The following is a 13,852-nucleotide window of genomic DNA, read 5'->3' as shown; positions in this document are numbered from 1 at the left end:
CGGAAACAAAGATTTTATGTATAAAACACACAAAACCAAACGAAATGTGAAAGGCGAACAGCCAAACCTCACCCTGTCTACTTTATTTTTCTTACCCATAGAGGCATAATGATATATTTGATCATAATTTATATTCAGGGCTCCACACTAACCCATTTTTTCTACTGGTCCAACCTATTCATGTCGGACCAGTAGATACCCAGTTTTTCAAATTTTTACTGGTCCGAAACTAAAATCTACTGGTCCCAAAAAGTAAAGAAAACATTTAAAAAAAGGCGCAAGTTTTTTTTTCTAGCCTTTCGTGACCCCCCCCCCCCCGTAAAACGAAGGAATGAAGGACAAAAAGAAAGCAAGACAGAAACGAAGAGAGTAAGAAAGAAAGAAAGAAGGAAAGAAGGAAGGAAAGTCAGAAAGAAAGGATGGAAGGAAAGAAGGAAGGAAGGAAGGAAAGAAGTAAGGAAAGAAGGAAGGAAGGAAAGAAGGAAGGACAGTAAGAAAGAAAGAAAGGATGGAAGGAAGGAAAGTAAGAAAGAAAGGATGGAAGAAAGGAGGGAGGAAGGAAGGAGGGAGGAAAGAAGGGAGGAAAGAAGGAAGGAAAGAAGGAAGGAAGGAAAGTAAGAAAGGATGGAAGGAAAGAAGGAAGGAAAGGAGGAAGGAAAGAAGGAAGGAAAGAAAGAAGGAAGGAAGGAAAGAAGGAAGGAAAGTCAGAAAGAAAGGATGGAAGGAAGAAAAGAAGGAAGAAAGGATGGAAGAAAGGATGGAAGGAAGGAAAGAAGGAAGGAAAGAAGTAAGGAAAGAAGGAAGGAAGGAAAGTAAGAAAGAAAGAAAGGATGGAAGGAGGGAGGAAGGAAGGGAGGAAAGAAGGAAGGAAAGTAAGAAAGAAAGAAAGAAAGGATGGAAGGAAGGAAAGAAGGAAGGAAAGAAGGGAGGAAAGGAGGAAGGAAGGAAAGAAGGAAGGAAAGAAGGAAGGAAAGAAGGAAGGAAAGAAGGAAGGAAAGGAGGAAGGAAGGAAAGAAGGAAGGAAGGAAAGAAATAGAGAAAAAAAATTAAAAGAAAGATTGAAAAGAAAGAAGGAAAGAAAACAGGAAGAAAACAGAGGAAGAAAGCTAACACTATTACAAATAATTTGTTTCTTTTTTGGCTCAATTAAAATAGCTACGAAAGAAAGTCAGAAACCAAGTGTATCAACACACACATAAATGCATATGTGGGGCTATATGTATTCAGACGATACCACCCGAGACCCGATCTGTTTGAACCAAACAGAAGTGAAAATTTACCCTTTTACTGCTTACAGATGACAGAGTTACTCCAATTTTTAGGAAATATGGACATTATAAGAGCCTTTCATGAGTATGAACCGTGAATTTTGACAGTTCTGTGAGAGATTTCTGCCAGAGTTTAGCCAGGCTTCGTTCGTGCGGCCAGTGGAGAATTCACCATGTGGATTGTGTGGCTGACTACATGTACACTGTACGCAAGCTGTATAGTACTCTAGTAACACGTGCGATTCATTCTGTGTGTATTCTGTGTGTGAATTGCAGAATTGAACGGGGGGAAATGGTTTGCTGTGAATTTGACCATTTCTGGAAAAGTTATTGGCCCAACAATGGTTTTTATTACTGGTCATGTCGGACCCTTAAATCTTGCTATTTTTGGAAAAATTACTGGCCCGACAATGATATTTTTTACTGGTCATGTCGGACCAGTAAATCTTCCAATTTCTGAAAATCTACTGGCCCAACAGCGATTTTTACCGGTCTGGGACCGTCGGACCGCCGCTAGTGTCGAGCCCTGTTATATTGTTTTTATCATTATTATTCATATACTACTTATGACTCTAATCACTTTATCCAAATTGATCATCGTAGCAAGATATTAAACCATACATGTATATTGATAACACAATCTTGATTCCCCCCCTTTGCGGTTTGCTGCCCTCTTTAGCTGAAATATGGTCAGTGTTTATTTTTTGAGATCCAAGCTGTGTTAACATTGCTCAAATGGTAAAGGCTATGTTGACATTGATTCAGCAGTCTCGACCATACGATAAGGGCCAAGTCTGTTTTGTAGGTGTAGGCTTAGACTACAAATCTTGAACTTGTAATTTTTCAGTCTTGCCTCAATTTTATTTTTATAAAAAAGTGAAGTTTGAAAAATTGTTCAAGGCGAGTCTCGAACGTGCGTCAATGATCTTGACTGCAGTGAACCTCATAATGGTGTTCGAATCCCACCATGTAGTATGCCGAGCATGCTCCCCAGGGAGTGGAGAAGGTGCATACATTGTATGCGGGCTTGGAAGGATCCGATGACCGGGGTAATAATATATCTGTAAAGCGCTTAGAGACATCGCTCCGATGTATTAAGCGCTATATAAATGCGGAATATTATTATTATAATAACATATCGTTTTTTACCGATCGCGCCACACCAGACGTGCTGGCCGATAGGTTTGCGAGCTCCATAAGAAAGTAATTGAAAAAGCATGGCTGGCTCCCTAATTTTTTTTAGTACAAGCCACAAATTATACAATTTCTTATCAGCATTCTAATCCATGCTTTAATCCGTCTAAAAACAGAAATTCCGCAGTCTATATCATGGACATGCCTTGAAAATAGCGACAAGCACAGTTTCAAAATGCCAGGCTGTGTCGTTTTTCCATACACATGGTATCGTAAAAACTTGAGAAATTTTCATGGCAGTCAGAGATTTCTGGCAAAGCTTCAGAAGAAATGTGGCTTTTCTGCAAAGAGAATGTACTTGCATTGTTTGAAAGATAATATGCCAAAGAAAGATGGAGAATGGAAAGAAATCTTGGATGAATAACAAACAAAAGAAATAGTGAGGAACATCCTCCACTCTTCCATATGAATATTACTGAGTTGTGCGTATAACTGTTATGTGAAAAATAAGCTTGTCTAATATTTCTCTGATTCAAATCAACTTTGTCTGGGGTGGACTTGACCTTTACTAATACACCAGTCGCTGATTTTTTTTAAAAAAACAAGTGCACACCATTTCCATTTATTTGAGAGCAGGATAAAAGAGCATTGTAGATTCTAATGCCTTGCTCACGGGCATATAGGTGCCGAGGATCGAACCCCGGACTTTCTATGTATAGCCAGGTGCCTTAGACTACTCGGCCATGGCACCTGCACATGGTACTGATGTTTACTGAAAAAAGTACATCGTGATGGTGTATTTTAATTCTTAAAAGTAAGTGACCATTATTATGACAAAAAAAGTGATAAATTTGGGCTCGCTGAAACCCCTGCAGGCTCCCTAAAAGTGCTTGATTAGCATGGCTGGCTCCCTTAAAAAAAGTCAGGCACTGCTATCATCACAAGCATCCTACCATCATCATCATCATCATCATCATCATGAATATAAGGATGATAATGATTCTGACTATGATGGTAATAATGACGATGAGTATGATGATAAAAATGATGGTGGTGATGATAGTGATGTATGTTTTTTATCATCCATCTGTTTATCACAACACACACACTATCTCTAAACTTTTTACACACTTTCATGATTTAGCAAACACTCTTGAAAACTTGAGAATGAATAGGCCTAATATTCATTACCTTTTACTGAAGATTTATCAGGGTCAGTTAAATTTATTTACAATTCAGTGGTGGATCCAAAACTTGAAATGGTTATGAGGCTCGACTAATACGATTTTAACATGTTTTTAAAGATACGAGGCGCAACCGTAAGCCCCTTTAATGATTTGTCACCAAAGTGTTATGCTCACTCAACCATGAAAATTTGTTATCTGAATTTTGTGTGGAGTTGTGAAATGATGAATAGTAAAAAGCATAGGGACCGTAAAAGTCACCAGAAACAAATTTCGCCCAACTCTGTACTTGAGTTGTTTGCATGAGTTATACTGAAGGCGAAGTGGAGTTACTCTGGATTGAGTTGATAGGCTCGTACTGCGGACTGACATTTCACCCCCTTTCAAACTGGCAAGCTCCGCTGCGGTGTATCCGCAGTGGTCTCCTTGGTATCCAAGGAAGTTCAGGTTATATTTGTGGAATCTTCCCCAATGCAGAAATGAGTGAAGTTACGCTGGAGATAGGCGATACCGTACATCTGGCGTGGACTATTTGTAACACTCTTCTTGAAGTGGTTTGAGTACTCTTCTTTGAATCCGGAATGAAATAATCCTAGAATTTTCATACTACCCTCCAAAGTGGAGGATCTGCTGGACTCTGGAGTAATTCACTTCGGCTGTCAGTATGAAAGTGGTATAACACAACCATAAAAATTAGTATGGAATCACTGATTGGACTCCATGTTTTACTATGAACTTAAATTTGTTATTGCCTCGTTTCTTATTTTTCTCACCTTTACAGATGTACCTGCCCGTCGGCTGAGCCGCAGCGCAGAGAATCTGGCTTCAGGAGGGCAGACTGCCACGCTGCCACCCAACATTCAGACGGTGCGACCATCGTCACCCCAACCGTCATCAACATTCACCAGAGGTAATATTCATGAAGGAATCCTCCATTCCAAAAGCTAATGGGCATTTTCACAATAACTGATGTTACACGGCACAGTTTTACACACCTTTCATTGTGTGTATGATTATTTCTAAAACAACAAATGAAGTGTAAAATTGTGCCGTGTAATGTCAGTTACTGTAAAAATGCCCTAATGTGTATCGTCTGGGTCCACGCTTCTATCAAGGGGGGTGAGGAAAAAACAGAGAAAGATAGTTGGAAAGAGAGAAAGAAAGAAAAGATAAGGGAAGGATAATAAGAATACATGTGTACATGATAAACGGGGGGGGGGGCGACTTCCATTGATGCGTTGCTACCATGCGCGACCATGGGGTCTCGAAAAGCACCCTAAACAAGTATTTTCCATATCTTGAAAATGCACCCCTTAACAAGTACGTGTCTGAAAACCTACCCTTAACAAGTATTGGAAACAAAACGATACCCTTGGCAAATATTCCTTGAATTGAACCCCTAGGCAAATACAGCAATATTTTGTCAGGGACGTCGGTTTTAACTTTACCTTTACCTACATCCTTAATAGAACATTTTAGTCTTGTACCCTCTCAAATTTGACCCTAAACACGTAGCTAGCGAAATAGATTTTTTTCTTTACTTAAGTGTCTTTGACACCCTTATTACGTTCTGTATGTAACATGCCCTTTCTTGGAAGACATCCTTTTTACCATGTTACATGGTTTTTTGATTGCGCATGGTATCCACTCGTCAATGTAAGTGCCCCCCCTCCGATAATGAATCAGTAAAATCAACTACTCCAATGAGCTAATGCAAGGGATACCAAATTGTTAACATTTCTAGAGATATATACTACAGTTTGTGATTATATGTAAAAAATAGGGCAACTGTACATAGAACTGGTGTATGCACTGAATGTTTACCCCAAATCTTTGAAATAATGAGAGAGAGATAAGAGTATAGTGGAAGGTTGTTGACCAAAGGCTGAACTTGAAAGTAAGACACAACACTAACCATCCCAAACTAGTTTACTGGAAACTGGTTAAGTGGAAACTAGTTTATTGTGTAATGAGAACGGTCGAAGCGATTTTGGAAGTGATCATCCAAACGGGTTCAGAAAACCACCCTGCGATATAGTTTTGAAGATTGCTTTGCCTCGTTAAGCTGGTTTTAGCGTGAGGACACAACCGTTCTTCGGGAAGTGATCTTCACACATTTCAAGCATGTGAGCTCGAAGAACTCAAACTTTGCGACATCCTTTAAGGGCAAGCTAAAATTGCATTTGTTCACCCGCAGGTACTAGGTTTGAAGACAGACATTTATCCTCATTTGTAATTAACCCTTTCTTGTACTTCTCTTAGTTCTGTTTACTTTTATGTTTTACTCTCTTATAAGCGCCTTGAGCATTTGATATATAAATCATATATATTATTATGTGGAATACCTAGTATGCTGCGGTTTCAAATTTGTGTGAAACATGTCACCCACCCCTCCCTCCCCTACCCCCATCCCTGTCATATCATCATCCTCATCTTCATTATCTTTCTCATTATCATCTTCACCATATCATCATCATGTAGTCATTATTATCGTTTTCATCGAGACAGATACCTACCTTTTTGAACCATATTGCAACAGCATATACATTCAAATGTGAACAGGGTCATGAGAAATATGTTATGAATACACATTGAAGGGATTATGCTGGTGTGGGCGGGAAGGTGCGAGAAGTTTGCAGGTGATTTTCCAGTGGCATCAGGGCAAGGATGGATGAATGAACAATTGAAGGTGAACAAAGTTGAAAGATTTGAACCCGCAAGGAAAGCTAAAAGAGGTTTAGTACAGGAGTTTGAGTGAACCAACTCTGAAGAGAAAGTGAGGGAGAGAGTGAACTGAATTGGGAAGAGAAAAGCTACATGTACCTATGAAAGATATACAGAGAATAGAGACAACAACATAAATCCAATAATCAATACTCTCTCTGAGGTTCGTAGTAATGCGCATGAGCTTGTCCTTAGTCTATACTCTACTCCCAGCATATTGTTATTCCTTTCTCCCAATAAAAAAGAGAGAGAGAGGGGGGGGGGGGAGATGACGAATGCTGCTGGAATGTCCCCATTCATCCTGAAGATGAGTCCTTGTGGTGTGGGTGTGTGTGAGTGTGAGTGGGGCTGTCAGCTGGGGCCAAGATATATTGATCATTTCAGTATGAGTACCTCATGAGTGAGTGAGTGATTGTCCCGTTGCGTATGCCATGGTAGGGGAATATTCATGATACAGGCCTATGTTGGTCAGACATCTACTCATCAAAAGGTAGGGTATTATAGTCTTTGCCTTGAATGTTGTTCTTTCATTGGATTTCCTCCTTGTATATTTTATACATCGGTGTGTTTTAATTTATGAGTGATAGAGCTTGATTGCTTTATATTTGCTGGCAAATGAATGAATTTGCTTGTTGGGTACAACATGAAGACCTACATTTTGTTCCATTAGTCATGGACCATCAATTAGTAGGTGGAAATGAGAAAGTATTATGTGCTGTACCTTACGTAGAAGTGTGTACAGTGAGTAAAGCTAATAGTGCTTGATTGTTTATTATGAATAAAATTTACCATGGTTAATACATGATTTAGATATTGACCAAATTTGGGGCAAAGAAATATCCTATGGACCACTACCATGACATTAATCCCTCTTGTCTATTATTCATGCATTGATATGATTTTATGAAATACTGTTATGTTTTAATATCCGCTGCTATTTCGTCAATTGTATATTTATTTTGTATTTCTTTGCATTTTTGTTTTAACCAAATATTGGCAGATGTCAGTGATGTTCTCAATTTATTCATTCATTCAATTCATGTTTGTGTTGATATTGATAATAATAAATACTAGAAATACTTGGCTAGCAAGAAAGTTCTATTATGATTTTTATGTGAATTTTTTAAAAATATTTATGTGAATGGTTTCATACTTGAACATTTCATTTATTTGAATCTATTTTCCTGGATTGTCATTTTTTCCCCAAGCAATTTGCTTATAACAACGTCACTCCTGCAAACTTTGAATATTTGGTAGTAGATCATAATTGTTTAGAATGATAATTTTCATTCCATACTGTTTTTTCTTCTTTATGATTTGTGTTCGTGGCATAAAACTGTAATCAACATATTATGTTTATTGCATACTGAAAAATGTATACAATTGATATGAATGCAGAAGAAAAAAAAATCAAAGCAAAGTTATATTTGAAGTAACATTACACGTACCGTACCTATGAGGTTTCTATCTGAAATACAAAACATTGAAGGAAACATGATCATCATGATTTGTATAATTGTAGACATTAATTGATTGTGCATTTGCCCTTGGTTTAGGCCTATAATCACCGAGAAGGCAATCTTTTCGTATACTTTTGCTTTTATTTGGGACATTCAATCTGCAGAGTGTTTGTTCTGATTTTGAATTATTTGCACTCAGCTCTGTCAATGTTTGATTTTCATCTTGAACTGCCATTCAATACTATAAGCCTGTGGGTTTACCTTTTTGATGACTTGATTCATATTTTTTCTATGTCACTTTGTACCATTTTATTTAAATTCATTTATTTATAATTATTGATTTATTTATTCATATATACTGTTTTAATTGATTAATTCATTTGTTTGTTTCTTTTTTTGTAAAAAAAACAGGGAAGCCCATTCAACAATATATTGGTATCCCATGGGGCCTTGTGACAATGTACATAACATTATTGAACAAGATTATATCATAGTCACAATATATTGTTCATTTTAGTTCAGTTCGTATTTATTTCATCTCTAAAAACAATGAGTACATATTTGCATCAAATATACACATCAAGTATACAGATTAATAATAGAACGAATAAATCATACAAAAATAACTTAGGATAGATACAATGATATAATTTGGCCTGTATGGTCATAGAAGAAATGAAATAGGAAGACTTAAAATAAAGCCAGCAATGGCCTTGTGAGATAAAGTCTCCTTAACTATCAAATGCTTATGTGGAGGCTATACTTTGCATATTATAATAAAAACAAATATATATACATAAAAAACAAAGGTGACATAAAGGTTGAAGGATACATGTATATACAAAAAATGACAAGTAACACGTGTTTGAGAAAATCCATAGTGTGGATATAAAATTGTAGCAAAGCTGCTAAATTAGACATATTTTGAAGTAAAGTATTGTTTTAATCTTCTTTTAAAGAGGGATAGAGATTTGCATGACCGAACAAAATTAGGTACAGAGTTCCAGATTAAGGGGAAATTAAAACGTATAGCTTTTTGTACAAAGGTTTTTCCTACTTTCCATAAATGAAATAAACTACTCATACGTGTATTGTGATAGTGTACAGTATTATTAATACAAAACATTTTACTAATCTTGTTTGGCAACTTTTTTGTGAAGTAGAAAAACCCTAATATTGCTACTTGATATTGATAAAGATGAAAAATATTCAAAGTATTCATTTTATGAAATAAAGGTGCAGAGGGTGAAAGATAATGACTGCTGGTACATATACGAATTGCTCTTTTTTGTAATTTATAGAGTTTATCTAACTTGGTCTTACTACAGTTACCCCAAACAGCAATACAATAAATAATATGTGATAATATCAAAGAATTATAAATATAGAATAAGGCAGATTTAGGAAGGTAACTTCTTAACTTGTACATAATTCCAGTACATTTTGATACTTTCTTATTTATGTAGTTTACATGTGAATCCCAATTCATATTTTCATCGACCTGAACCCCTAAAAAGCAAACAACTTGAGATTTAGATAGCTGATTGGAATCAATACTTAGAGCGAGATCATTACATATATTACTAGCATTAAATTTGTTATGAAAACAGATGAATGAGGATTTATTTATGTTTACCACCAGTTTGTGTAAACATAATGCTTAAGACTAAAATGGCATGTCAAGATCATTCAAATCAATCAACAATTTTTGTATGTGTTTATGTCACACACACATACAACAGACAGAAACCAATCATGTAATGTGACTGTATAATGCTAGCCGTGATGAGTAATGATCCAGTTTTCATGATGTGTCTGTCTCTTCTGCTGTGTAGTATTGGTGAGAACTACGACTTACCGGGAAGTTGAAGTTCTCCTCTGTCCGTCCATCATTAATATTTCATGAACACGCATGTGGACAGATTGAACTATGGCTACATCGCAGTGGTCCTACAGCACGTACTGGTTTCTTACACACAGCAGGTGTGAAAATGGGAATTGTATGTGTGCTGGGAAAGCAGCAGGAAAGAGGGAGAGAGAGAGTGGAAGAGAAGGTAAGAGGGAAGGGGGGGGGGGGAAATTTGAAGAGGAGAGAGGGGGACTGCAGATATAGGAAAGGAGGGTAGAATGAAAGAAAGAAAGAGAGAGAGATGGAGAAAGAGAGAACGGAGCATCATAGGAGGAGGAACAAACAGATATGTACCGGTCTATGGTTGAGATACAGAGTCGGAGAGATGGACGGAATTAGGGGGAAAATATTTTAAAATAAACCGAAAAAGGAGAGTGACAGAAAGTAGGGATGGGAAGGAGGCATGTAATTGAGTGGGAGGGGGGGGGGGTGGTTACTGCATAGAGCTACCAGCTCCATGGTTAATGAGAGTTGTTGGGAGAAAAAATGGATAAGAAAGAGTAAGAATGCAAAAATGGTGAGAAGAGAAACGAGGCAAGCAGGGGATCTTCCGATGGAGGTTGAACGCACTTGGGCACGAGAAGCATCGGTATGCATGTTCCCTGGCTAGTATCAGCTTGGAATGATGAAGTGAAGAGGGAGAGCGTGGCGAGTTTTCTCGGATTGAAGATGAGTGGGGCGGCCATTTTGGGGGTTGGCTTGACATCCAAGGAGGATGCAATGTTGTGAGGATGTGTCTTCAATATGTAAGTCGTCTTTGCTTTTTGTGATTTATTTACTGATTGGTGAGATTTGTTTTACTTGTGAGTACTTGTTGGGATGAGGTTCTCACAGCTGTAGTAGGGATGGAGATCTGGTAATGATGACGTACAAGCATTTCATGGACATACATGTAGATTGAATGATAATGGAATGAATGATGATCATGAGACATGTGATCATTATGATCAGCGTTGAAATTACTTTTTATTTTTGGGGAGCCATTTTGAAGAAATTGAGAGCCATTTTCATTTTTTAGAGCCATTCTTTTTTCATGATTCAATGCATGGTTTAGCATCGCAGTTAATCTTGCTTGTTTACAAATTCATTTAATGTTTAACATTGTTTATTTAATTGATATTTATATTTTCTTTATTGTTATTAATTGTTAAATGATCATTAAATTTATTGTTTATTTTACGGTTATTGTTTGCATCTCATGTATTAGAGGGTACTCTGGGCTGAAAATATTTATATCTAAATAAGTAGAGTAAAATTCACAGAGCGAAATGCTGAAAATTTCATCAAAATTGGATAACAAATAAAAAAGATATTGAATTTTAAAGGTTAGCAATATTTTGTGAGAATAGTTATACATGCACATCATCATGAATATTCATAAGGTGGGCTGATGACATCACATAGTTATGTTATTACATGAAATCATAATTGTTTCATTTTATTTTTATCAAACATATATGAATAATGTGTCTCCTTTATAATGAAATAAGTTGTAGCAATGAAATGCACAATTGTCAATCCATTTTTTTCAGTTCTTCGGTAGAAAATATTTGAATAAACCTTATTTCATATAATAAAATACAAAAGAACAAGTAGGTATATGACATCATCAAGTTGATCATTGAATATTCATGAAGACATGCCTACAACTATTTCACCGGAATAATGCAAATGTTTAAAATGCCACAGCTTTATTATTATTCCTTGTCCGAATTTGATCAAATTTTCAGTGTTTTCTATGTCTATTTTCTTTATCTGTTTAAATCATATTATTTTCAGCCTGGAGTACCCCCTTTAAGTCAACTCAACATTCTTTTACAATTTTTCCCATCAAATTGAATAGGATTAAGTTTATAAAATTTGAACAGAATTTGTACTCTGAGAAATCCTTTTCATGAGTTTTTATTTTATATTAGATAAAAACTCACTTGAAAATTATTGTATGAAATATTGAATGTATCGCAGCCTGACAGCTAAAATTCACTGTGCCGACTAGCACTAGCACAGCTCAATCATCGCAACACAGGCGGTTGCGAAACTGACTTTGCCTCATTAAACTGGTTTTAGCGAAAATTAAGAGACTTTCATTTTCACGAATAACCATGGTAAAACAATACAGCATTTCTTTGTTTTGAAACTTTGTGACATGTATATTAAAGCTTTTTTAATCATAGATATCGTATCCATAATGCACCTTAAAAAAAAGCCATTTCCTTCAACACGGGAAGAATTGTGTTGTCTTTGTGCACTTTATAATTGTGTTTTAATGCATCTTGTAAGCCACACATGTCTTCCATTTGCTCTATATGTAGATCAGTCTATCTCAGTCAGCTGTGCAAATATCCATAATGAGTCATTTTTAAGCACCAGCATTTTAGCACCTGGTATTGTACCATACTTTGTAGCTGAACATAAAAAATAGTTTTCATAATAACTCTGATAGATAGGCCCTATCGATTATTAAAAAGTAAAGTGGTATATTTAATTCGCTAAACTTGAAACTGAGATGGTTTTTATGGAGACAGGCAGATGGAGCACTGACAGTAGTAGACCCTGATTTTATCATTCTTTTCTTTATGAAAAAAAATGTTAATTCATTGGCTTGAATTGTTATCTTTCCAAGAAACAATGAACAATATTTTCATGTGGATAAATATATTCTAAGTAGAATATACATGTAGTGACTTCTGCTTAGCAGTGTGAGACTATAGGCGCCGTTTTTCCGACGGCGGTGTCAAAATCCGAAAACTGTTCTCCCAGCGGGCCCTGCTATTATTATTACCCCGGCTTTAGCTGGGCTGCCTAGGCGCTCAAAGCATTCAAGGAATTTCTTCCTACCGGGTACCCATTCATTTCACCTGGGTTGAGTGCAGCACAGTGTGGATAAATTTCTTGCTGAAGGAAATAACGCAATGGCTTGGATTCGAACCCACGACCCTCTGTGTCAAAGTCCGAAGACTAATCAACTGGGCCACAATGCTCCACACAAGTACAAGTAATACCTGTGTAATAGCTCGATGCCTGCAGTATTTCCTTTTATTTCATTGTAGGATGAATAAATTTACTGAATAAATAAGGACAAGTACCATGTCTAGGGATTGAACTCTGACTATTGTTTGTTTAGTCTGGTGCTGTAGACTCTTGCTAAGACACCTCCACAAAATTAATGTGTTGCTGACATCCTTCCTCTCCATACCTTATCCGTCTGATTTCTTAATGGAATTAAAGTCTTTGCTGAATCCATACAGGAGGTTAACATCTCCAACAATCACTTTGTATAACTTAACCAATTATGTTTTTCCCTTGTGTATGGTTTTACAGTGTATCTAAGGGTGTGTTTATGCTTCCATTGCAGAGCCAGAATCAGAGTTTTCAAACGTTTCAGAATGCCGATCGTAAACGTGATTCTGGGAGTGCTGTTTATGCTTCATTTTTAGATGCGGAATCGCAATCTGCAGCTGGCTTTGCATCGTAATTTTCGTTGAGCAGGAAAGTGAGGTCTAATTGGGCGAGCCCTTTTTCGATTTTTTAAATTCCGAGTTGTTATGGTCCACTATTATTTTAACTCTGAACTATATCTATCTTTTAGTAATTGCATGGAGCTACTTGACATAGCCATAAAATTTCTACCATGGTGAGGAAAATAGACAAAATTATATCCATATGAAAATGATAAGACATCAATTTGTTTATGCTAAGTACTGCAGGGCTTCTGGCTCAGTGATGTCTCCTAATAGTAATCATAACTCATGTTACGTATTTTTAATCCTTCTGCATTCATTCTGATGCAAATGTACATCGGTTATTATTAAAACCAGAGATTCGAGAGGTAATTCTGTGGAGGTAACTCCCTGTAATAGAACCATGCAACTGTATTTGCCCACAGATTTTCATCTCAACGGAAACATGTACCAAATGACGTCATTCAAACATGTTTACGATCATGGTCCTGTTTATACTTCCCCAGAAACCTTGATTCTGGTTAAACAAAGTTTAAACTTTTTGTAAATGTACGTTCGGCATTCTGAAACGTAGTTTAAATGAAAGTAAGGATGGACGCAATCGTGTTCAGCACTAATTAATTAGGAAAACGCTGATTCTGACCTGAAAAATGGAAGCATAAACATGCCCTGATATTATTGATACTTCTACCATTCAGTTCTCATGGAGCCG

At 36.7% G+C, this 13,852-nt stretch overlaps 1 protein-coding gene across 6 annotated transcripts in view; it reads left to right on the top strand.

Annotated features, from left to right (window-relative positions):
* LOC121419399 (transmembrane and coiled-coil domains protein 2-like) overlaps positions 1 to 13,852 on the top strand; it is an 87,403-nt gene that overhangs the window by 24,808 nt on the left and 48,743 nt on the right. For 5 of the 6 annotated variants that reach the window (XM_041613878.1, XM_041613863.1, XM_041613870.1 and 2 more), the window contains one exon: positions 4,368 to 4,496. In XM_041613878.1, the coding sequence (XP_041469812.1) occupies positions 4,368 to 4,496 (129 nt within the window). Of the gene's footprint in view, positions 1 to 4,367; positions 4,497 to 10,379; positions 10,426 to 13,852 lie in introns of those variants that run through there. The other variant, XM_041613895.1, reaches the window with a different exon arrangement.

This window comes from Lytechinus variegatus, chromosome 1 (assembly GCF_018143015.1).
Source record: "Lytechinus variegatus isolate NC3 chromosome 1, Lvar_3.0, whole genome shotgun sequence".
NCBI classification, from domain to species: domain Eukaryota; kingdom Metazoa; phylum Echinodermata; class Echinoidea; order Temnopleuroida; family Toxopneustidae; genus Lytechinus; species Lytechinus variegatus.
Note: the sequence above shows the minus strand (reverse complement) of the source record. Positions and strands in the feature narration are given on the sequence as shown.